The sequence below is a fragment of the Oncorhynchus mykiss genome, chromosome 11, assembly GCF_057628025.1.
Source record: "Oncorhynchus mykiss isolate SJ-2025 chromosome 11, ASM5762802v1, whole genome shotgun sequence".
NCBI classification, from domain to species: Eukaryota; Metazoa; Chordata; class Actinopteri; order Salmoniformes; family Salmonidae; genus Oncorhynchus; species Oncorhynchus mykiss.
Genome location: NC_143032.1, coordinates 86,259,387 through 86,283,570, shown reverse-complemented (window position 1 = coordinate 86,283,570; position 24,184 = coordinate 86,259,387). Strand labels below are relative to the sequence as shown.

The 24,184-nt window shown below is 49.7% G+C and overlaps 1 protein-coding gene across 4 annotated transcripts in view; it reads right to left on the bottom strand.

Moving 5' to 3' along the window:
• Positions 1 to 24,184, bottom strand: part of LOC110535141 (protein RUFY3) — a 62,436-nt gene that overhangs the window by 13,187 nt on the left and 25,065 nt on the right. For all 4 annotated transcript variants that reach the window (XR_016484738.1, XR_016484739.1, XM_036936563.2 and 1 more), the window contains exons 3-11: positions 22,592 to 22,709; positions 20,702 to 20,803; positions 20,177 to 20,300; positions 19,240 to 19,304; positions 15,994 to 16,129; positions 15,734 to 15,826; positions 15,318 to 15,404; positions 6,173 to 6,340; positions 5,940 to 6,037 (exon numbers count right to left, since the gene is read on the bottom strand). Coding sequence is in view for 2 of the 4 variants with exons in the window: in XM_036936563.2 (XP_036792458.2) it covers positions 5,940 to 6,037; positions 6,173 to 6,340; positions 15,318 to 15,404; positions 15,734 to 15,826; positions 15,994 to 16,129; positions 19,240 to 19,304; positions 20,177 to 20,300; positions 20,702 to 20,803; positions 22,592 to 22,709 (991 nt within the window). In the remaining 2 variants the exon portion in view is untranslated. The remainder of the gene's footprint in view (positions 1 to 5,939; positions 6,038 to 6,172; positions 6,341 to 15,317; positions 15,405 to 15,733; positions 15,827 to 15,993; positions 16,130 to 19,239; positions 19,305 to 20,176; positions 20,301 to 20,701; positions 20,804 to 22,591; positions 22,710 to 24,184) is intronic.

Genomic DNA, 24,184 nt, shown 5'->3' with positions numbered 1-24,184 from the left:
TGATTACTCACCACGGATTTTCAGAATCCATTTTTTTTTTTTTGTAGCAATGTAGACTACAGGTGTAGCAGTGTAGACTACAGGTGTAGCAGTGTAGACTACAGGTGTAGCAGTGTAGACTACAGGTGTAGCAGTGTAGACTACAGGTGTAGCAGTGTAGACTACAGGTGTAGTAGTGTAGACTACAGGTGTAGCAGTGTAGACTACAGGTGTAGCAGTGTAGACTACAGGTGTAGCAGTGTATACTACAGGTGTAGTAGTGTAGACTACAGGTGTAGCAGTGTAGACTACAGGTGTAGCAGTGTAGACTACAGGTGTAGCAGTGTAGACTACAGGTGTAGCAGTGTAGACTACAGGTGTAGCAGTGTAGACTACAGGTGTAGCAGTGTAGACTACAGGTGTAGCAGTGTATACTACAGGTGTAGCAGTGTAGACTACAGGTGTAGTCGTAGCAGTGTAAACTACAGGTGTATCAGTGTAAACTACAGGTGTAGCAGTGTAGACTACAGGTGTAGCAGTGTAGACTACAGGTGTAGCAGTGTAGACTACAGGTGTAGCAGTGTAGACTACAGGTGTAGCAGTGTAGACTACAGGTGTAGCAGTGTAGACTACAGGTGTAGCAGTGTAGACTACAGGTGTAGTAGTGTAGACTACAGGTGTAGCAGTATGTAGACTACAGGTGTAGCAGTGTAGACTACAGGTGTAGCAGTGTAGACTACAGGTGTAGCAGTGTAGACTACAGGTGTAGCAGTGTAGACTACAGGTGTAGTAGTGTAGACTACAGGTGTAGCAGTATGTAGACTACAGGTGTAGCAGTGTAGACTACAGGTGTAGCAGTATGTAGACTACAGGTGTAGCAGTGTAGACTACAGTTGTAGCAATGTAGACTACAGGTGTAGCAGTGTAGACTACAGTTGTAGCAGTGTAGACTACAGGTGTAGCAGTGTAGACTACAGGTGTAGCAGTGTAGACTACAGGTGTAGCAGTGTAGACTACAGGTGTAGCAGTGTAGACTACAGGTGTAGCAGTGTAGACTACAGGTGTAGTAGTGTAGACTACAGGTGTAGCAGTATGTAGACTACAGGTGTAGCAGTGTAGACTACAGCGAAACTCGAGTCGCACCGCATAATTTTTACTAAGATGTCACCGGAGAAGGCGGCCGATGTTTTCCGTGTCCCCAACCAATTGTGTTTTTTGTTTGTTTATTTGCGTTGTTTGTCATGTATTTTTTTAAACTTATTTTGTACATTATGTTGCCGCTACCATCTCTTATGACCGAAAATAACTTCCGGACGTCAGGACTGTGATTACTCACCACGGATTTTCAGAATCCATTTTTTCCATTAACAAGTCTGACGCGAATGATATACTGCTTTCTCGGGAACAGGCCCAGATCCACGTGGTTTGCGTGAAGAGAAGGCAGAGAAAAAGGGGCAAAAGCGCGGGAAAATAAAACAGATGACCTACGCGGAAGGTTAAACTACCAACGGGACATTCAAAACTGTAATATCTTATGTTTCACCGAGTCGTGGCTGAACGACGACATTAATAACATACAGCTGGTGGGTTACACACTGCATTGGCTGGATAGAACAGCAGCATCTGGTAAGACAAGGGGCGGCGGACTACGAATTTTTGTAAATAAGCTGATGCACGATATTGAAGTCTCGAGCTATTGCTCGCCTGAGGTAGAGTATCTCATGATAAACTGTAGACCACACTATCTACCTAGAGAGTTTATCTGTATTTTTCGTACCACTACAGACTGAGGCTGGCACTAATACAGAATGAGCTGAATGAGCTGTATTCTGCAATAAGCAAACAGGAAAACGCTCTCCAAGAGGTGGTGCTCCTAGTGGTCAGGGACTTTAATGCAAGGAAACTTAAATCAGTTTTACCTAATTTCTACCAGCATGTTAAATGTGCAACCAGAGGGAAAAACTCTCAACCACCAACTACTCCACACACAGAGATGGATAAAAGGCTCTCCCTCTCCCTCCATTTGGCAAATATTACCATAATTCTATCCTCCTGATTCCTGCTTACAAGCTCAAATTAAAGCAGGAAGCACCAGTGACTCGGTCAATAAAAAAGTGGTCAGATGAAGCAGATGCTAAACTACAGGACTGTTTTGCTATCACAGACTGGAACATGTTCCGGGATTCTTCCTATGGCATTGAGGAGTACACCACACCAGTCACTGGCTTCATCAATAAGTGCATCGACGACGTCGCCCCCCACAGTGACCGCACGTACATACCCCAACCAGAAGCCATTGATCACAGGCAACATCCGCACTGAGCTAAAGGCTAGAGCTGCCGCTTTCAAGGAGTGGGACTCTAACCTGGAAGCTTATAAGAAATCCTGCTATGCCCTCCGACGAACCATCAAACAGGCAAAGTGTCAAGACAGGACTAAGATCGAATCGTACTACACCGGCTCTAACGCTTGTTGGATGTGGCAGGGCCTGCAAACTATTACAGACTGCAAAGGGAAGCAGCTGAGAACTGCCCATTGACACAAGCCTACCAGACGAGCTAAACTACTTCTATACTCGCTTCAAGGCAAATAACACTGACACATGCATTAGAGCACTAGCTGTTCCGGAAGACTGTGATCACGCTCTCCGCAGCCGATGTGAGTAAGACCCTTCAAACAGGTCAACATTCACAATCCAGACGGATTACCAGGACGTGTACTCCGAGCATGTGGTGACCAACTGGCAAGTGTCTTCACTGATATTTCAACCTCTCCCTGTCCGAGTCCATAATACCAACATTTTAAGAATACCACCAAAGTCCCTATGCCGAAGAACACTACGGTAACCTGCCTAAATGACTACTGACCTGTAGCACTCATGTCTGTAGCCATGAAGTGCTTTGAAAGGCTGGACATGGCTCACATCAACACCATTATCCCAGAAACTCTAGAGCCACTCCGATTTGCATACCGCCCCAACAAATCCACAGATGATGCAATCTCTATTGCACTCTACACTCCAAAGGGGTGTGTCCCCTCCTGTACTCCCTGTTCCTTCATGACTGCACGGCCAGGCACGACTCCAACACCATCATTAAGTTTGTCGATGATCAACGACGAGACAGCCTATAGGGAGGAGGTCAGAGATCTGGCCGTGTTCTAACCAAGACAACAACCTCTCCCTCAACGATGAGACAGCCTATAGGGAGGAGGTCAGAGACCTGGCCGTGAGGTGCAATGACAACAACCTCTCCCTCAACGTGATCAAGACAAAGGAGATGATTGTGGACTACAGGAAAAAGATGACTGAACACGCCCACATTCACATCGACGGGGCTGTTAGTGGAGCGGGTCAAGAGTTAAGTTCCTTGGTGTCCACATCACCAACAAACCATCATGGTCCAAACACACCAAGACAGTTGTGAAGAGGGAACGACAACACCTATTCCCCCTCAGGAGACTGAAAAGATTTGGCATGGGTCCTGGGATCCTCAAAAGGTTCTACAGCTGCACCATCGAGAGCATCACCGCCTGGTATGGCAACTGCTCAGCCCTTGACCGCAAGGCGCTACAGAGGGTAGTGCATACGACCCAGTACATCACTGGGGCCAAGCTTCCTGCCATCCAGGACCTCTATACCAGGCGGTGTCAGAGGAAGGCCCTAAAAATTGTCAAAGACTCCAGCCACCCTAGTAATAGACTGTTCTCTCTGCTACCGCACGGCAAGCGGTACCGGAGTGCCAAGTCTAGGACAGAAAGGCTTCTCAACAGCTTCTACCCACAAGCCATTAGACTCCTGAACATCTAATCAAATGGCTACCCAGACTATTTGCATTGACCCCCACCTTTACACTGCTGCTACTCTCTGTTATTATCATAGTCACTTTACCTCTAGCTACAAGTACATATTAGCTCAACTAACCGGTGCCCCCGCACATAGACTCTGTATCGGTGCCCCCCTGTATTTAGTCTCGCTTTTTTACTGCTGTTCTTTAATTACTTGTTACTTTTATTTTTTATTCATATTTATTTTAAACTGCGTTGTTGGTTAGGGGCTCGTAAGTAAGCATTTCACTGTAATACGTGTTGTATGTGGCCTAATAAATTGTGATTTGATTTGACATTTCTGCCTCATGCACAAATTCATGTTGTTATTCCTCGATATCAAAAAGTCGAGGTAATCAGAAGACTTTGCTATTTCATTTATCCGTTATTTTACCCGGTAAGTTGACTGAGAACTCGTTCTCATTTACAGCAACGACCTGGGGAATAGTTACAGGGGAGAGGAGGGGGGGGGGGGGGGGTGAATGAGACAATTGTAAACTGGGGATTATTAGATGATCGGGATGGTTTGAGGGCCAGATTGGGAATTTAGCCAGGACACCAGGGTTAACACCCCTACTCTTACGATAAGTGCCATGGGATCTTTAATGACCTCAGATAAACGGGCGTCCTGACTGACGTCCCATCCGAAAGACGGCACCCTACACAGGGCAGTGTCCCCAATCACTGGGGCATTTGGGATATTTTTTAGACCAGAGGAAAGAGGGCCTCCCACTGGCCCTCCAACACCACTTCCAGCAGCATCTGGTCTCCCATCCAGGGACCGACCAGGACCAACCCTGCTTAGCTTCAGAAGCAAGCCAGCAGTTGTATGCAGGGTGGTAATGCTGCTGGCTATACATTCATTGCATCTGCAGTGTGAGCAGGAGAACACGCATTTTATGGCTCATAAAAGTGTTGACAGTGCTGAATAACAACAGACATGAAGTTACTCATAAAAACAGCAGCTCGTTGCTGAATTCGTTGACAGTCTCTAGGACCGGTTTTAAAAGCTTTTTTAATCTCAGAGTATCACATTTGCTGTGCGTTCAAGGAAACAACAGACACCGTAATCTGAACCATCTGATTGGCCAGCCATAGGCCTACGGGTGCACTTGATTTGTTTTCCGGGCCAGGGGCGTATGACACAAGATCGAAGCCCGATCTTAACAACAATTATTCTGGGTTTAGTTTTTCCCTTGTCTCACCGATGCGCCCTAATACAAATTCCAGATTCAAACAGAAAAATATTTAGGAGCATATGCAACTAAAATGTTCGCGCTTTAGAGCCCTGAGTGTAGTGTAGAGTAGAGTGCATTTTAGAGCCCTGAGTGTAGTGTAGTGTGTAGTGGAGTGCACATTAGAGCCCTGAGTGTAGTGTAGAGTGCGCTTTAGAGCCCTGAGTGTAGTGGAGTGCACTTCAGAGCATTGAGTGTAGTGTGGAGTGCACTTTAAAGCCCTGAGTGTAGTGTAGAGTGTGTAGTGGAGTGCACTTCAGAGCCCTGAGTGTAGTGTATAGTGTGTAGTGGAGTGCACTTCAGAGCCCTTAGTGTAGTGTATAGTGAAGTGCACTTCAGAGCCCTGAGTATAGTGTAGAGTGTGTAGTGTTGTGCGCTTTAGAGCCCTGTATGTAGTGTATAGTGTAGTGCACTTCAGAGCCCTGAGTGTAGTGTGGAGTGGAGTGCACTTCAGAGCCCTGAGTGTAGTGTGGAGTGGAGTGCACTTCAGAGCCCTGAGTGTAGTGTGTAGTGTAGTGCACTTCAGAGCCCTGAGTGTAGTGTGGAGTGGAGTGCACTTCAGAGCCCTGAGTGTAGTGTGGAGTGGAGTGCACTTCAGAGCCCTGAGTGTAGTGTGGAGTGGAGTGCACTTCAGAGCCCTGAGTGTAGTGTGGAGTGGAGTGCACTTCAGAGCCCTGAGTGTAGTGTGGAGTGGAGTGCACTTCAGAGCCCTGAGTGTAGTGTGGAGTGGAGTGCACTTCAGAGCCCTGAGTGTAGTGTGGAGTGGAGTGCACTTCAGAGCCCTGAGTGTAGTGTGGAGTGGAGTGCACTTCAGAGCCCTGAGTGTAGTGTGTAGTGTAGTGCGCTTCAGAGCCCTGAGTGTAGTGTGGAGTGGAGTGTGAAGATGGGGTCACCTCCCACCTGATCTCTAGCTGTTTTATTGTCCCAGCCATCTGATTGGTCTTCTCCTCTAGGCGACTGATGACCTCACTCTTCTGCTTGGCGCTCACCTCCGAGCTCTGTGGACACCAAGGTTGGGATCAATGACACTTCAATTCACTTAACTCAAATTCCAATAACTGGGCGTTAGTTGTGGGTCTTTGTAGAAAATACTACATTTCTAAAAGAGCCTCTCTCACACCCAAGGCGTGTACCTGGGACTTCTGCGCTAGCTGCAAGTTGAGGGTCCGGAGATCATCCAGCTGTTGTCGTAGTTCCACCAGAGCATCCTGTTTCTCACACATATCCGTCTCTAACATCTTCATAGACAGCTCCATCTCCTGCTTCATACCAATCTGAACCTCCAACTCCTTCTCTACATCCTGGAGGGAGAGGGAGACGGGTTAGTACGGGGCGCAGGGAGAGAGAGGGACGGGTTAGTACGGGGCGCAGGGAGAGAGAGGGACGGGTTAGTACGGGGCGCAGGGAGAGCGGGACGGGTTAGTACGGGGCGCAGGGAGAGGGAGACTGGTTAGTACGGGGCGCAGGGAGAGAGGGACGGGTTAGTACGGGGCGCAGGGAGAGAGGGACTGGTTAGTACGGGGCGCAGGGAGAGAGGGACGGGTTAGTACGGGGCGCAGGGAGAAAGGGACGGGTTAGTACGGGGCGCAGGGAGAGAGGGACTGGTTAGTACGGGGTGCAGGGAGTGAGGGACTGGTTAGTACGGGGCACAGGGAGAAAGGGACGAGTTAGTACGGGGCACAGGGAGAAAGGGACGGGTTAGTACGGGGCGCAGGGAGAGAGGGACTGGTTAGTACGGGGCACAGGGAGAAAGGGACGGGTTAGTACGGGGCGCAGGGAGAGAGGGACTGGTTAGTACGGGGCGCAGGGAGAGGGGGGCGGGTTAGTACGGGGAGCAGGGAGAGAGAGACAGGTTAGTACGGGGCGCAGAGTAAGGATAGATGAATGATGGAGAGGGGGGATGAATGATGGAGGGGGGGATGAATGATGGAGAGGGGGGATGAATGATGGAGAGGGGGGATGAATGATGGAGAGGGGGGATGAATGATGGAGAGGGGGGATGAATGATGAGAGGGGGGAAGGATAGATGAATGAGAGAGAGGGGGGAAGGATAGATGAATGAGAGAGAGGGGGGATGAGGAAGAGAGGGGATGAATGATGGAGGGGGGGGAGGGGGGATGAATGATGGAGAGGGGGGGCGGAGGAAGAGGGGGGATGAATGATGGAGAGGGGGGGGCGGAGGAAGAGGGGGGATGAATGATGGAGAGGACAGAGGAAGGATAGATGAATGAGGGAGAGGGATAGAGAGACAATCTGCACTAGAGGTCGACCGATTATGATTTTTCAACGCCAATACAGATTATTGGAGGACCAAAAAAAGCCGATACCGATAAATCGGCCGATTTTTACATTTATTTGTAATAATGACAATTACAACAATACTGAACACTTATTTTAACTTTGTCAGGTGCGTGAATGAGGACCCAAAAGCGAATTAACAAACAGAGTTTCTTTAATGATGAACACACGTGGGCTCAGATGGACAGGTAGATTCCGACAGGACAGGACAATGTTGCAGCAAACACGATGATAGTCTGGTTCAGGCATGAGACACACAAACAAACAAGAATCCGACAAGGACAGGAGCAGAAACAGAGAGAGATATAGGGACCTAATCAGAGGGAAAAAGGGAACAGGTGGGGAACGGGGTGAATGGGTAGTTAGAGGAGACAAGGGACAGCTGGGGGAAAGCGGGGGAGAAAAGGTAACCTAACACGACCAGCAGAGGGAGACAGGGTGAAGGGAAAGGACAGAGACAAGACAACATGACAGTACATGACAGTACCCCCCCACTCACCGAGCGCCTCCTGGCGCACTCGAGGAGGAAACCTGGCGGCAACGGAGGAAATCATCAATCAGCGCACGGTCCAGCACGTCCCGAGAGGGAACCCAACTCCTCTCCTCAGGACCGTACCCCTCCCAGTCAACTAGGTACTGATGACCACGGCCCCGAGGACGCATGTCCAAGATTTTACGGACCCTGTAGATAGGTGCGCCCTCGACAAGGATGGGGGGGGGGGGGGGGAAGACGAGCGGGGGCGCGAAGAACGGGCTTAACACAGGAGACATGGAAGACCGGGTGGACGCGACGAAGATATCGCGGAAGAAGAAGTCGCACTGCGACAGGATTAATGACCTGAGAGATACGGAATGGACCAATGAACCGCGGGGTCAACTTGCGAGAAGCCGTCTTAAGGGGAAGGTTCTGAGTGGAGAGCCAAACTCTCTGACCGCGACAATATCTAGGGCTCTTCGTTCTACGCTTATTAGCAGCTCTCACAGTCTGCGCCCTATAACGGCAAAGTGCAGACCTGACCCTCTTCCAGGTGCGCTCGCAACGTTGGACAAAAGCCTGAGCGGAGGGGACGCTGGACTCGGCGAACTGAGATGAGAACAACGGAGGCTGGTACCCGAGGCTACTCTGAAAAGGAGATAGCCCGGTCGCAGACGAAGGAAGCGAGTTGTGGGCGTATTCTGCCCAGGGGAGCTGTTCTGACCAAGACGCAGGGTTGCGAAAAGAAAGACTGCGTAAGATGCGACCAATAGTCTGATTGGCCCGTTCTGCTTGACCGTTAGACTGGGGGTGAAAGCCGGAAGAGAGACTGACGGAAGCCCCAATCAAACGGCAAAACTCCCTCCAAAATTGAGACGTGAATTGCGGACCTCTGTCCGAAACGACGTCTGACGGAAGGCCATGAATTCTGAAAACATTCTCGATGATGATTTGTGCCGTCTCTTTAGCAGAAGGAAGCTTAGCAAGGGGAATGAAATGAGCCGCCTTAGAGAACCTATCGACAACCGTAAGAATAACAGTCTTCCCCGCTGACGAAGGCAGTCCGGTGACAAAATCTAAGGCGATGTGAGACCACGGTCGAGAGGGAATAGGAAGCGGCCTGAGACGGCCGGCAGGAGGAGAGTTACCGGACTTAGTCTGCGCGCAGACCGAACAAGCAGCCACGAAACGACGCGTGTCATGCTCCCGGGTGGGCCACCAGAAACGCTGGCGAATGGAAGCAAGCGTACCCCGAACGCCAGGGTGGCCGGCTAACTTGGCAGAGTGAGCCCACTGAAGAACGGCCAGACGAGTAGGAACGGGAACGAAAAGAAGGTTCCTAGGACAAGCGCGCGGCGACGGAGTTTGAGTGAGTGCTTGCTTTACCTGCCTCTCAATTCCCCAGACAGTCAACCCGACAACACGCCCCTCAGGGAGAATCCCCTCGGGGTCAGTGGAGGCTACTGAAGAACTGAAGAGACGAGACAAAGCATCAGGCTTGGTGTTCTTAGAGCCCGGACGATAAGAAATCACGAACTCGAAACGAGCGAAAAACAGCGCCCAACGCGCCTGACGCGCATTAAGTCGTTTGGCAGAACGGATGTACTCAAGGTTCCTATGGTCAGTCCAAACGACAAAAGGAACGGTCGCCCCCTCCAACCACTGTCGCCATTCGCCTAGGGCTAACCGGATGGCGAGCAGTTCGCGGTTACCCACATCATAGTTACGTTCCGACGGCGACAGGCGATGAGAAAAATACGCGCATGGGTGGACCTTGTCGTCAGAGAGGGAGCGCTGAGAAAGGATGGCTCCCACTCCCACCTCTGACGCGTCAACCTCGACAACGAACTGTCTAGAGACGTCAGGTGTAACAAGGATAGGAGCGGATGTAAAACGATTCTTGAGGAGATCAAAAGCTCCCTGGGCGGAAACGGACCACTTAAAGCACGTCTTGACAGAAGTAAGGGCTGTGAGAGGAGCTGCCACCTGACCGAAATTACGGATGAAACGACGATAGAAGTTCGCGAAGCCGAGAAAGCGCTGCAGCTCGACGCGTGACTTAGGGACGGGCCAATCAATGACAGCTTGGACCTTAGCGGGATCCATCTTAATGCCTTCAGCGGAAATAACAGAACCGAGAAATGTGACGGAGGAGGCATGAAAAGTGCACTTCTCAGCCTTCACAAAAAGACAATTCTCTAAAAGGCGCTGGAGGACACGTCGAACGTGCTGAACATGAATCTGGAGTGACGGTGAAAAAATCAGGATATCGTCAAGGTAAACGAAAACAAAGATGTTCAGCATGTCTCTCAGGACATCATTGACTAATGCCTGAAAGACAGCTGGAGCGTTAGCGAGGCCGAAAGGAAGAACCCGGTATTCAAAGTGCCCTAACGGAGTGTTAAACGCCGTCTTCCACTCGTCCCCCTCCCTGATGCGCACGAGATGGTAAGCGTTACGAAGGTCCAACTTAGTGAAAAACCTGGCTCCCTGCAGGATCTCGAAGGCTGAAGACATAAGAGGAAGCGGATAACGATTCTTCACTGTTATGTCATTCAGCCCTCGATAATCTATGCAGGGGCGCAGAGACCCGTCCTTCTTCTTGACAAAAAAAAACCCCGCTCCGGCGGGAGAGGAGGAGGGGACTATGGTACCGGCGTCAAGAGCTACAGACAAATAATCTTCGAGAGCCTTACGTTCGGGAGCCGACAGAGAGTATAGTCTACCCCGGGGGGGGGTGGTTCCCGGAAGGAGATCAATACTACAATCATACGACCGGTGTGGAGGAAGAGAGGTGGCCCTGGACCGACTGAACACCGTGCGCAGATCGTGATATTCCTCCGGCACCCCTGTCAAATCACCAGGCTCCTCCTGTGAAGAAGAGACAGAGGAAACAGGAGGGATAGCAGACATTAAACATTTCACATGACAAGAGACGTTCCAGGAGAGGATAGAATTACTAGACCAATTAATGGAAGGATTATGACAAACTAGCCAGGGATGGCCCAAAACAACAGGTGTAAAAGGTGAACGAAAAATTAAAAAAGAAATGGTTTCACTATGATTACCAGAAACAGTGAGGGTTAAAGGTAGCGTCTCACGCTGAATCCTGGGGAGAGGACTACCATCCAGGGCGAACAAGGCCGTGGGCTCCTTTAACTGTCTGAGAGGAATGTCATGTTCCCGAGCCCAGGTCTCGTCCATAAAACAGCCCTCCGCCCCAGAGTCTATTAAGGCACTGCAGGAAGCTGACGAACCGGTCCAGCGTAGATGGACCGACAAGGTAGTGCAGGATCTTGAAGGAGAGACAGGAGTAGTAGCGCTCACCAGTAGCCCTCCGCTTACTGACGAGCTCTGGCCTTTTACTGGACATGAAGTGACAAAATGACCAGCGGAACCGCAATAGAGACAGAGGCGGTTGGTGATTCTCCGTTCCCTCTCCTTAGTCGAGATGCGGATACCTCCCAGCTGCATGGGCTCAGCACCCGAGCCGGCAGAGGAAGATGGTAGTGATGCGGAGAGGGAGGCGACGGAGAGCGCGAGCTCCTTTCCACGAGCTCGGTGATGAAGATCAACCCGTCGCTCAATGCGAATAGCGAGTTCAATCAAGGAATCCACGCTGGAAGGAACCTCCCGGGAGAGAATCTCATCCTTTACCTCTGCGCGGAAACCCTCCAGAAGACGAGCGAGCAAGGCCGGCTCGTTCCAGCCACTGGAGACAGCAAGAGTGCGAAACTCAATAGAGTAGTCTGTTATGGATCGATTGCCTTGACATAGGGAAGACAGGGCCCTGGAAGCCTCCTCCCCAAAAACAGATCGATCAAAAACCCGTATCATCTCCTCCTTAAAGTCTTGATACTGGTTAGTACACTCAGCCCTTGCCTCCCAGATTGCCGTGCCCCACTCACGAGCCCGTCCAATAAGGAGAGATATGACGTAGGCGACACGAGCAGTGCTCCTGGAGTAAGTGTTGGGCTGGAGAGAAAACACAATATCACACTGGGTGAGGAACGAGCGGCATTCAGTGGGCTCCCCAGAGTAACACGGCGGGTTATTGGTTCTGGGCTCCGGAGATTCGAAAGCCCTGGAAGTGGCCGGCGGATCGAGGCGGAGATGGTGAACCTGTTCTGTGAGGTTGGAGACTTGGGTGGCCAGGGTCTCAACGGCATGTCGAGCAGCAGACAATTCCTGCTTGTGTCTGCCTAGCATCGCTCCCTGGATCTCGACGGCTGAGTGGAGAGGATCCGAAGTCGCTGGGTCCATTCTTGGTCGGATTCTTCTGTTACGGTGCGTGAATGAGGACCCAAAAGCGAATTAACGTAAACAGAGCTTCTTTAATGACAAAACATAGGTAGGCTCAGATGGACCGGCAGATTCCGACAGGACAGGACAAGGTTGCAGCAAACATGACGATAGTCTGGTTCAGGCATGAATAACACAAACAAGAATCCGACAAGGACAGGAGCAGAAACAGAGAGAGATATAGGGACCTAATCAGAGGGAAAAAGGGAACAGGTGGGGAACGGGGTGAATGGGTAGTTAGAGGAGACAAGGGACAGCTGGGGGAAAGCGGGGGAGAAAAGGTAACCTAACACGACCAGCAGAGGGAGACAGGGTGAAGGGAAAGGACAGAGACAAGACAACATGACAGTACATGACAAACTTAATATAATACATCAATAATATCAAATTAACCTCAAATAAATAATGAAACATGTTCAATTTGGTGTAAATTATGCAAAAACAAAGTGTTGGAGAAGAAAGTAAAAGTGCAATATGTGCCATGTAAGAAAGCTAACGTTTAAATTCCTTGCTCAGAACATGAGAACATATGAAAGCTGGTGGTTCCTTTTTAACATGAGTCTTCAATATTCCCAGGTAATAAGTTTTAGGTTGTAGTTATTATAGGAATTATAGGACTATTTCCCTCTATACCATTTGTATTTCATATACCTTTGACTATTGGATGTTCTTATAGGCACTTTAGTAATGCCAGTATAACAGTATAGCTTCCGTCCCTCTCGGTCCTCCCTGAGCTCGAACCAGGAACACATCGACAACAGCTACCATCAAAGCAGCGTTACCCATGCAGAGCAAGGGGAACAACTACTCCAAGTCTCAGAGCAAGTGACGTTTGAAACGCTATTAGCGCGCACCCCGCTAACTAGCCAGCCATTTCACTTCGGTTACACCAGCCTCATCTCGGGAGATGATGGGCTTGAAGTCATAAACAGCTCAATGCTTGAAGCACAATGAAGAGCTGCTGGCAAAACGCACTAAAGTGCTGTTTGAATGAATGCTTACGAGCCTGCTGGTGCCTACCACCACTCAGTCAGACTGCTCTATCAAATCAGAGACTTAATTATAACATAATAACACACAGAAATACGGAACCGTTCGGTATTCTATCTAACGGGTGGCATCCCTAAGTCTAAATATTGCTGTTACATTGCACAACCTTCAATGTTATGTCATAATTATGTACAATTCTGGCTAATTAATTACGGTCTTTGTTAGGAAGAAATGGTCTTCACACATTTCGCAACGAGCCAGGTGGCCCAAACTGCTGCATATACCCTGACTACTTGCATGGAACGCAAGAGAAGTGACACAATTTCCCTAGTTCAAGGAAATTCACGTTAGCAGGCATTATTAACTAAATATGCAGGTTTAAAAATATATACTTGTGTATTGATTTTAAGAAAGGTGTTTTTGGTTAGGTACATTGGTGCAACGACGGGGCTTTTTTTTGCGAATGCGCTTGTTAAATCACCCGTTTGGTGACGTAGACTATGATTCAATGATTAACTAACAGGCACCGCATCAATTATATGCAACGCAGGACAATGCTAGTTAACCTAGTAATATCATCAACCATGTGTAGTTAACTAGTGATTATGTTAAGATTGATTATTTTTTTATAAGTTAAGTTTTATGCTAGCTAGCACCTGACCTTGGCTCCTTGCTGCACTCGCATAACAGGTAGCCAGCCTGCCACGCAGTTTCCTCGTGGAGTGCAAATGTAAGGCAGGTGGTTAGAGAGTTGGACTAGTAACCGGAAGGTTGCAAAAACGAATCCCAGAGCTGACAAGGTAATCTGTCGTTCTGCCCCTGAACAAGGCAGTTAACCCACCGTTCCTAGACCAGTTAACCCACTGTTCCTAGACCAGTTAACCCACTGTTCCTAGACCAGTTAACCCACTGTTCCTAGGCCAGTTAACCCACCGTTCCTAGGCCAGTTAACCCACCGTTCCTAGACCAGTTAACCCACCGTTCCTAGACCAGTTAACCCACCGTTCCTAGACCAGTTAACCCACCGTTCCTAGACCAGTTAACCCACTGTTCCTAGACCAGTTAACCCACTGTTCCTAGACCAGTTAACCCACTGTTCCTAGACCAGTTAACCCACTGTTCCTAGACCAGTTAACCCACTGTTCCTAGACCAGTTAACCCACTGTTCCTAGACCAGTTAACCCACTGTTCCTAGACCAGTTAACCCACTGTTCCTAGACCAGTTAACCCACTGTTCCTAGACCAGTTAACCCACTGTTCCTAGACCAGTTAACCCACTGTTCCTAGACCAGTTAACCCACTGTTCCTAGACCAGTTAACCCACTGTTCCTAGACCAGTTAACCCACTGTTCCTAGACCAGTTAACCCACTGTTCCTAGACCAGTTAACCCACTGTTCCTAGACCAGTTAACCCACTGTTCCTAGACCAGTTAACCCACTGTTCCTAGACCAGTTAACCCACTGTTCCTAGACCAGTTAACCCACTGTTCCTAGACCAGTTAACCCACTGTTCCTAGACCAGTTAACCCACTGTTCCTAGGCCAGTTAACCCACCGTTCCTAGACCAGTTAACCCACTGTTCCTAGACCAGTTAACCCACCGTTCCTAGACCAGTTAACCCACTGTTCCTAGACCAGTTAACCCACCGTTCCTAGACCAGTTAACCCACTGTTCCTAGACCAGTTAACCCACTGTTCCTAGACCAGTTAACCCACTGTTCCTAGACCAGTTAACCCACTGTTCCTAGACCAGTTAACCCACTGTTCCTAGACCAGTTAACCCACTGTTCCTAGACCAGTTAACCCACTGTTCCTAGACCAGTTAACCCACTGTTCCTAGACCAGTTAACCCACTGTTCCTAGACCAGTTAACCCACTGTTCCTAGGCCAGTTAACCCACTGTTCCTAGACCAGTTAACCCACTGTTCCTAGGCAGTCATTGAAAATAAGAATGTGTTCTTAACTGTCTTGCCTGGTAAATTAAATGTGTAAAAAAAAAAAATGTTTTTAATAATTCGGCAAACCGGTGGCCAAAAATACAGATTACCGATTGTTATGAAAACTTGAAATAGGCCCTAATTAAATCGGCCATTCCGATTGATCGGTCGACCTCTAATCTGCACCTCCAACTCCATGTCCTGAGGGGGATAGAGGAGGGAGGAAATATCTGATCCATGTCAGGAATAAAGGGGACGAACAGAGAGAGAAACTGACCAATCGTAGCAGAGTTTCCTCCTTAAGCTGTTTGCGTGCCTCTCCCAGCACCTGGCCGTCTGCCAAGCCGTCCCCTGACCGCGACGCCTGGCGAGACAACATGGAGCACATTACATGATATACAACTCAATTATTACACCCTACAACATACAGCCTGGTACACCATACAGCCAAGTACACCCTACAACATACAGCCAAGTACACCCTACAACAAACAGACAAGTACACCCTACAACAAACAGACAAGTACACCCTACAACAAACAGACAAGTACACCCTACAACATACAGCCAAGTACACCCTACAACATACAGCCAAGTACACCCTACAACATACAGCCAAGTACACCCTACAACATACAGCCAAGTACACCCTACATACGAGATATTTCTGAAAATGTTTGAGGGGTGGACAACCTTGCGACTGGACTCTAGCTGGTAGGAGCTCTCCTCCTTGACTCGTTCTACATCCTCTTGTAGGGTGATGATCCGGTTGTTGGCTACTGCAAGCTGGACAGACAACACAGCAGGTTACAAACATACATTACTAATGTAGTCTACTGCAAACTGGACAGACCACACACCAGTGGGCTTCTAGAAAAGCACCTCTCGGCACCATAGTGCAGTGGCAGAACGCACGGTAGAAATGAGAACCAGGTAGAAACTAACCAGCCCACCTCTTCAGTGAGCTTGGTGTTGGACTTCTCCATAGTGTCCACTTTGGCCTGCAGGTTGTTGACCGAAGCACTCAGGTGTCTGTTGAGCTCCTCAACGTAGTTCTTCTGGTCCAGGATGGCTGTGATCTGTCCATCCCTGGTGGGAGACGAGACAAAATACAAAACATGTGGTAAGTATGTAGGGCCGTGTCTCTCAACACTAGGGCCGTGTCTCTCAACACTAGGGCCGTGTATCTCAACACTAGGGCCGTGTCTCTCTAGGGCCGTGTCTCCTCAACACTAGGGCCGTGTCTCTCAACACTAGGGCCGTGTCTCTCAACACTAGGGCCGTGTCTCTCAACACTAGGGCCGTGTCTCTCAACACTAGGGCCGTGTCTCTCAACACTAGGGCCGTGTCTCTCAACACTAGGGCCGTGTCTCTCAACACTAGAGCCGTGTCTCTCAACACTAGGGCCGTGTCTCTCAACACTAGGGCCGTGTATCTCAACACTAGGGCCGTGTATCTCAACACTAGGGCCGTGTCTCTCTAGGGCCGTGTCTCCTCAACAGTAGGGCCGTGTCTCCTCAACACTAGGGCCGTGTCTCCTCAACACTAGGGCCGTGTCTCCTCAACACTAGGGCCGTGTCTCCTCAACACTAGGGCCGTGTCTCCTCAACACTAGGGCCGTGTCTCCTCAACACTAGGGCCGTGTCTCCTCAACACTAGGGCCGTGTCTCCTCAACACTAGGGCCGTGTCTCCTCAACACTAGGGCCGTGTCTCCTCAACACTAGGGCCGTGTCTCTCTAGGGCCGTGTCTCCTCAACACTAGGGCCGTGTCTCTCTAGGGCCGTGTCTCTCTAGGGCCGTGTCTCTCTAGGGCCGTGTCTCTCTAGGGCCGTGTCTCCTCAACACTAGGGCCGTGTCTCCTCAACACTAGGGCCGTGTCTCCTCAACACTAGGGCCGTGTCTCCTCAACACTAGGGCCGTGTCTCCTCAACACTAGGGCCGTGTCTCCTCAACACTAGGGCCGTGTCTCCTCAACACTAGGGCCGTGTCTCCTCAACACTAGGGCCGTGTCTCTCTAGGGCCGTGTCTCTCTAGGGCCGTGTCTCTCTAGGGCCGTGTCTCCTCAACACTAGGGCCATGTCTCCTCAACACTAGGGCCGTGTCTCTCTAGGGCCGTGTCTCTCTAGGGCCGTGTCTCCCTAGGGCCGTGTCTCCTCAACACTAGGGCCGTGTCTCCTCAACACTAGGGCCGTGTCTCCTCAACACTAGGGCCGTGTCTCCTCAACACTAGGGCCGTGTCTCTCTAGGGCCGTGTCTCTCTAGGGCCGTGTCTCTCTAGGGCCGTGTCTCTCTAGGGCCGTGTCTCTCTAGGGCCGTGTCTCCTCAACACTAGGGCCGTGTCTCCTCAACACTAGGGCCGTGTCTCCTCAACACTAGGGCCGTGTCTCCTCAACACTAGGGCCGTGTCTCCTCAACACTAGGGCCGTGTCTCCTCAACACTAGGGCCGTGTCTCCTCAGCACTAGGGCCGTGTCTCCTCAGCACTAGGGCCGTGTCTCCTCAGCACTAGGGCCTTGTCTCCTCAGCACTAGGGCCGTGTCTCCTCAGCACTAGGGCTTTGTCTCCTCAACACTAGGGCTTTGTCTCCTCAACACTAGGGCCGTGTCTCTCTAGGGCCGTGTCTCTCTAGGGCCGTGTCTCTAGGGCCGTGTCTCTCTAGGGCCGTGTCTCTCTAGGGCCGTGTCTCTCTAGGGCCGTGTCTCTCTAGGGCCGTGTCTCTCTAGGGCCGTGTCTCCTCAACACTAGGGCCGTGTCTCCTCAACACTAGGGCCGTGTCTCCTCAACACTAGGGCCGTGTCTCTCTAGGGCCGTGTCTCCTCAGCACTAGGGCCGTGTCTCCTCAGCACTAGGGCCGTGTCTCCTCAGCACTAGGGCCGTGTCTCCTCAGCACTAGGGCCGTGTCTCCTCAGCACTAGGGCCGTGTCTCCTCAACACTAGGGCCTTGTCTCCTCAACACTAGGGCAGTGTCTCTCTAGGGCCGTGTCTCTCTAGGGCCGTGTCTCTCTAGGGCCGTGTCTCTCTAGGGCCGTGTCTCCTCAACACTAGGGCCGTGTCTCTCTAGGGCCGTGTCTCTCTAGGGCCGTGTCTCTCTAGGGCCGTGTCTCTCTAGGGCCGTGTCTCTCTAGGGCCGTGTCTCCTCAACACTAGGGCCATGTCTCCTCAACACTAGGGCCGTGTCTCCTCAACACTAGGGCCGTGTCTCTCTAGGGCCGTGTCTCTCTAGGGCCGTGTCTCCTCAACACTAGGGCCGTGTCTCTCTAGGGCCGTGTCTCTCTAGGGCCGTGTCTCTCTAGGGCCGTGTCTCCTCAACACTAGGGCCGTGTCTCTCTAGGGCCGTGTCTCCTCAGCACTAGGGCCGTGTCTCCTCAGCACTAGGGCCGTGTCTCCTCAGCACTAGGGCCGTGTCTCTCTAGGGCCGTGTCTCTCTAGGGCCGTGTCTCTCTAGGGCCGTGTCTCCTCAACACTAGGGCCATGTCTCCTCAACACTAGGGCCGTGTCTCTCTAGGGCCGTGTCTCTCTAGGGCCGTGTCTCTCTAGGGCCGTGTCTCTCTAGGGCCGTGTCTCTCTAGGGCCGTGTCTCTCCTCAACACTAGGGCCGTGTCTCCTCAACACTAGGGCCGTGTCTCTCTAGGGCCGTGTCTCTCTAGGGCCGTGTCTCTCTAGGGCCGTGTCTCTCTAGGGCCGTGTCTCCTCAACACTAGGGCCATGTCTCCTCAACACTAGGGCCGTGTCTCTCTAGGGCCGTGTCTCTCTAGGGCCGTGTCTCTCTAGGGCCGTGTCTCTCTAGGGCCGTGTCTCTCTAGGGCCGTGTCTCTCCTCAACACTAGGGCCGTGTCTCCTCAACACTAGGGCCGTGTCTCCTCAACACTAGGGCCGTGTCTCCTCAACACTAGGGCCGTGTCTTTCTAGGGCCGTCTCTCCTCAACACTAGGGCTGTATCTCCTCAACACTAGGGCCGTGTCTCTCTAGGGCCGTGTCTCTCTAGGGCCGTGTCTCCTCAGCACTAGGGCCGTGTCTCCTCAGCACTAGGGCCGTGTCTCCTCAGCACTAGGGCCGTGTCTCCTCAGCACTAGGGCCGTGTCTCCTCAGCACTAGGGCCGTGTCTCATCAACACTAGGGCCGTGTCTCCTCAGCACTAGGGCCGTGTCTCCTCAGCACTGGGGCCGTGTCTCCTCAAGGTGAGGAGAGGAGGAACTCACCCTTCTACAGTCTTGCTGCTGTGACCTCCATCCTTAAGATACATGGAGAAGTCTATCACCCCGACCTGGGAACAGGAAACAGACAGACACTGGCATGAACACTTCAGAGAAACACAGAATCAAGGTTCTGCAGTTGAAAACTAGCTGTCTGGATAAATCTGTCATGTTTATAAAAGGTGTGGATTGTCCCGGTCAAATGAAGGTAATACAGCCGCTTTGGAAAGTATTCAGACCCTTTGTAAATGTATAGTGTACTGACTACAGTGTAAATGTATAGTGTACTAACTACAGTGTAAATGTAGTGTACTGACTACAGTGTAAATGTATAGTGTACTAACTACAGTGTAAATGTATAGTGTACTAACTACAGTGTAAATGTATAGTGTACTAACTACAGTGTAAATGTATAGTGTACTAACTACAGTGTAAATGTATAGTGTACTGACTACAGTGTAAATGTATAGTGTACTGACTACAGTGTAACTACAGTGTAAATGTATAGTGTACTGACTGCAGTGTAAATGTATAGTGTACTGACTACAGTGTAAATGTATAGTGTACTGACTACAGTATAAATGTATAGTGTACTAACTACAGTGTAAATGTAGTGTACTGACTACAGTGTAACTACAGTGTAAATGTATAGTGTACTGACTACAGTGTAACTACAGTGTAAATGTATAGTGTACTAACTACAGTGTAAATGTATAGTGTACTGACTACAGTGTAAATGTAGTGTACTGACTACAGTGTAAATGTATAGTGTACTGACTACAGTGTAAATGTATAGTGTACTAACTACAGTGTAAATGTATAGTGTACTGACTACAGTGTAAATGTAGTGTACTGACTACTGTGTAAATGTATAGTGTACTAACTACAGTGTAAATGTATAGTGTACTGACTACAGTGTAACTACACAGTGTAGAACATCAACCTGTGAGTCCAGGTCTTCTCCTTTCATACAGAGGTTGGCATCGATGACGTTCAACCCAACCAGCAGCCCGGCGATCACGGCTCCCTCCTCCTCCATCATGAGAGCATTGGCCTCGTAGAACTCACTGTTAACGCACACACACACCATCGGCCTCATTAAACAACACTGTTAACGCGCACACACACCATCGGCCTCATTAAACAACACTGTTAACGCACACACACACACACACACACACACACACACACCATCGGCCTCATTAAACAACACTGTTAACGCGCACACACACACACACACACACACACACACACACACACACACACACACACACACACACACACACACCATCGGCCTCATTAAACAACACTGTTAACGCACACACACACACACACACACACACACACACGCACACACACCCTCGGCCTCATTAAACAACACTGTTAACGCGCGCACACACACACACACCCATTGGCCTCATTGAACAACTCGCTGGCAACGTATGCTCTCACACACACACACACACACCTGAGCAGGTCCTTTCTGTTGATGATGGTCTTCATGTAGTCTGACAGCTTCTTCTGCATCAGGGCCAATCGCAGCCAGGCCCGCCCTCTTCCTAACGGGGTTCTGGTGAGTGACAGGGGTTTGTTTACACCAATCACATATCAACTGAACGGTGAGTGACAGAGATTTACACCAATCAGATAGCGTGTGACAAGTTGACATCAATACAACCAATCCACAAATGTCTTATTAACAAACTATCGTTTTGGCAAGTCAGTTAGGACATCTACTTTGTGCATGACACAAGTCATTTTTCCAACAATTGTTTACAGACAGATTATTTCACTTCTAATTCACTGTATCACAATTCCAGTGGGTCAGAAGTTTACATACACTGTCATGGCTTTAGAAGCTTCTGATAGGCTAATTGACATCATTTGAGTCAATTGGAGGTGTACCTGTGGATGTATTTCATGGCCTACCTTCAACCTCAGTGCCTCTTTGCTTGACATCATGGGACAATCAAAATAAAGACCTCAGCCAAGACCTCAAAAGAAATTGTAGACCTCCACAAGTCTGGTTCATCCTTGGGAGCAGTTTCCAAACGCCTGAAGGTACTACATTCATCTGTACAAACAATAGTATGCAAGTATAAACACCATGGGACCACGCAGCTGTCATACCGCTCAGGAAGGAGACGCATTCTGTCTCCTAGAGATGAACGTACTTTGGTGCGAAAAGTGCAAATCAATCCCAGAACAACAGCAAAGGACCTTGTGAAGATGCTGGAGGAAACAGGTACAAAAGTATCTATATCCACAGTAAAACAAGTCCTATATCAACAGAACCTGAAAGGCCACTCAGCAAGGAAGAAGCCACTGCTCCAAAACCGCCATAAAAAGCCAGACTACGGTTTGCAACTGCACATGGGGACAAAGATCATACTTTTGGAGAAATGTCCTCTGGTCTGATAAAACAAAAGTGGAACTGTTTGGTCATAACGACCATTGTTATTTTTGGAGGAAAAGGGGGAGGCTTCCAAGCCGAAGAACACCATCCCCACGTGAAGCACAGAGGTGGCAGCATCATGTTGTGGGGGTGCTTTGCTGCAGGAGGGACTGGTGCACTTCACAAAATAGATGGCATCATGAGGTAGGAAAATGATGTTGCTTCAATATTTCCACATCTCAAGACATCAGTCAGGAAGTTAAAGCTTGGTCGCAATTGGGTCTTCCAAATGGACAATGACCACAAGCATACTTCCAAAGTTGTGGCAAAACGTCAAGGTATTGGAGTGGCCACAAAGCCCTGACCTCAATCCTATAGAACATTTGTGGGCAGAACTGAAGAAGTGTGTGCGAGCAAGGAGGCCTACAAACCTGACTCAGTTACACCAGCTTTGTCAGGAGGAATGGGCCAAAATTCACCCAACTTATTGTGGGAAGATTGTGGAAAGCTACCTGAAACGTTTGACCCAAGTTAAACAATTTAAAAGGCAATGCTACCAAATACTAATTGAGTGTATGTAAACTTCTGACCCACTGGGAATGTGATGAAAGAAATAAAAGCTGAAATAAAATCACTCTACTATTGTGACATTAGATGCAGTCTTAGGGACGGCGTTAGTCAGGCGGGAAGAGGACATTAGGGACAGCGTCAGTCAGGCGGGAAGAGGACATTAGGGACAGCGTTAGACAGGCGGGAAGAGGACATTAGGGACAGTGTTAGACAGGCGGGAAGAGGACATTAGGGACAGCGTCAGTCAGTCAGGAAGAGGACATTAGGGACGGCGTTAGACAGGCGGGAAGAGGACATTAGGGACAGCGTCAGTCAGTCAGGTAGAGGACATTAGGGACAGTGTTAGACAGGAAGAGGACATTAGGGACGGCGTTAGACAGACGCAGGTCTTACTTGAGTCCTGGCAGGTCTTTGACGCTGGCGGTGATCTCTCCAGCCTCAGGGGTGAGTTTCTCCACCAGCTCCAGGGCCCCCCAGAAAGACTTGTTCTGCCCCAGGAACGTCTTCTTGGCTGAGGGGGTCGGTAGAGGGAACGTTAGGCCAACAATACTACAACACCAATGCTAAGATCATCCTGACAGGGCACTTCTAAGCATCCTGAATGAACAGAATCAGTAGGTTCAAAATCCAGGAACGTCTTCTTGGCTGAGTGGGTCGGTAGAGGAAGGGGGTTTGAGGACAAGTGGATGAGGGGTGTTAGGCAGAGGAAGGGGGTTTGAGGACAAGTGGATGAGGGGTGTTAGGCAGAGGAAGGGGGTTTGAGGACAAGCAGATGAGGGGTGTTAGGCAGAGGAAGGGGGTTTGAGGACAAGCAGATGAGGGGTGTTAGGCAGAGGAAGGGGGTTTGAGGACAAGCAGATGAGGGGTGTTAGGCAGAGGGTCTGGTTAAGACCAAGAAAGCTTTAGGTTTCCTTTTTTACGCTTAAAACCTCTAAACTCTTCTTCTAAGTTGCGTAAATGTACAAAACCAATAGCTTGTAGTGGTCACATACACACATTCAGAAACTATTCACACCCCTTGACTTTATTACACATCTTGTTTCGTTACAGCCTGAATTCAAAATGGATTAAAACAACAAAAAACATCACCCATCTACACACATTACCCCATCATAAACCCCATTACCCCGTCATAAACCTCATTACCCCATCATAAACCCCATTACCCCATCATAAACCCCATTACCCCATCTAAAACCCCATTACCCCATCATAAACCCCATTACTCCATCATAAACCCCATTACCCCATCATAAACCCCATTACCCCATCATAAACCCCATTACCCCATCATAAACCCCATTACTCCGTCATAAACCCCATTACCCCGTCATAAACCCCATTACTCCATCATAAACCCCATTACCCCATCATAAACCCCATTACCCCGTCATAAACCCCATTACCCCGTCATAAACCCCATTACCCCATCATAAACCCCATTACCCCGTCATAAACCCCATTACCCCGTCATAAACCCCATTACCCCCGTCATAAACCCCATTACCCCCGTCATAAACCCCATTACCCCATCATAAACCCCATTACCCCGTCATAAACCCCATTACCCCATCATAAACCCCATTACCCCACCATAAACCCCATTACCCCGTCATAAACCCCATTACCCTGCCATAAACCCCATTACCCCACCATAAACCCCATTACCCCATCATAAACCCCATTACCCCACCATAAACCCCATTACCCCACCATAAACCCCATTACCCCATCATAAACCCCATTACCCTGCCATAAACCCCATTACCCCACCATAAACCCCATTACCCCATCATAAACCCCATTACCCCACCATAAACCCCATTACCCCACCATAAACCCCATTACCCCATCATAAACCCCATTACCCCACCATAAACCCCATTACCCCATCATAAACCCCATTACCCCACCATAAACCCCATTACCCCATCATAAACCCCATTACCCCACCATAAACCCCATTACCCCATCATAAACCCCATT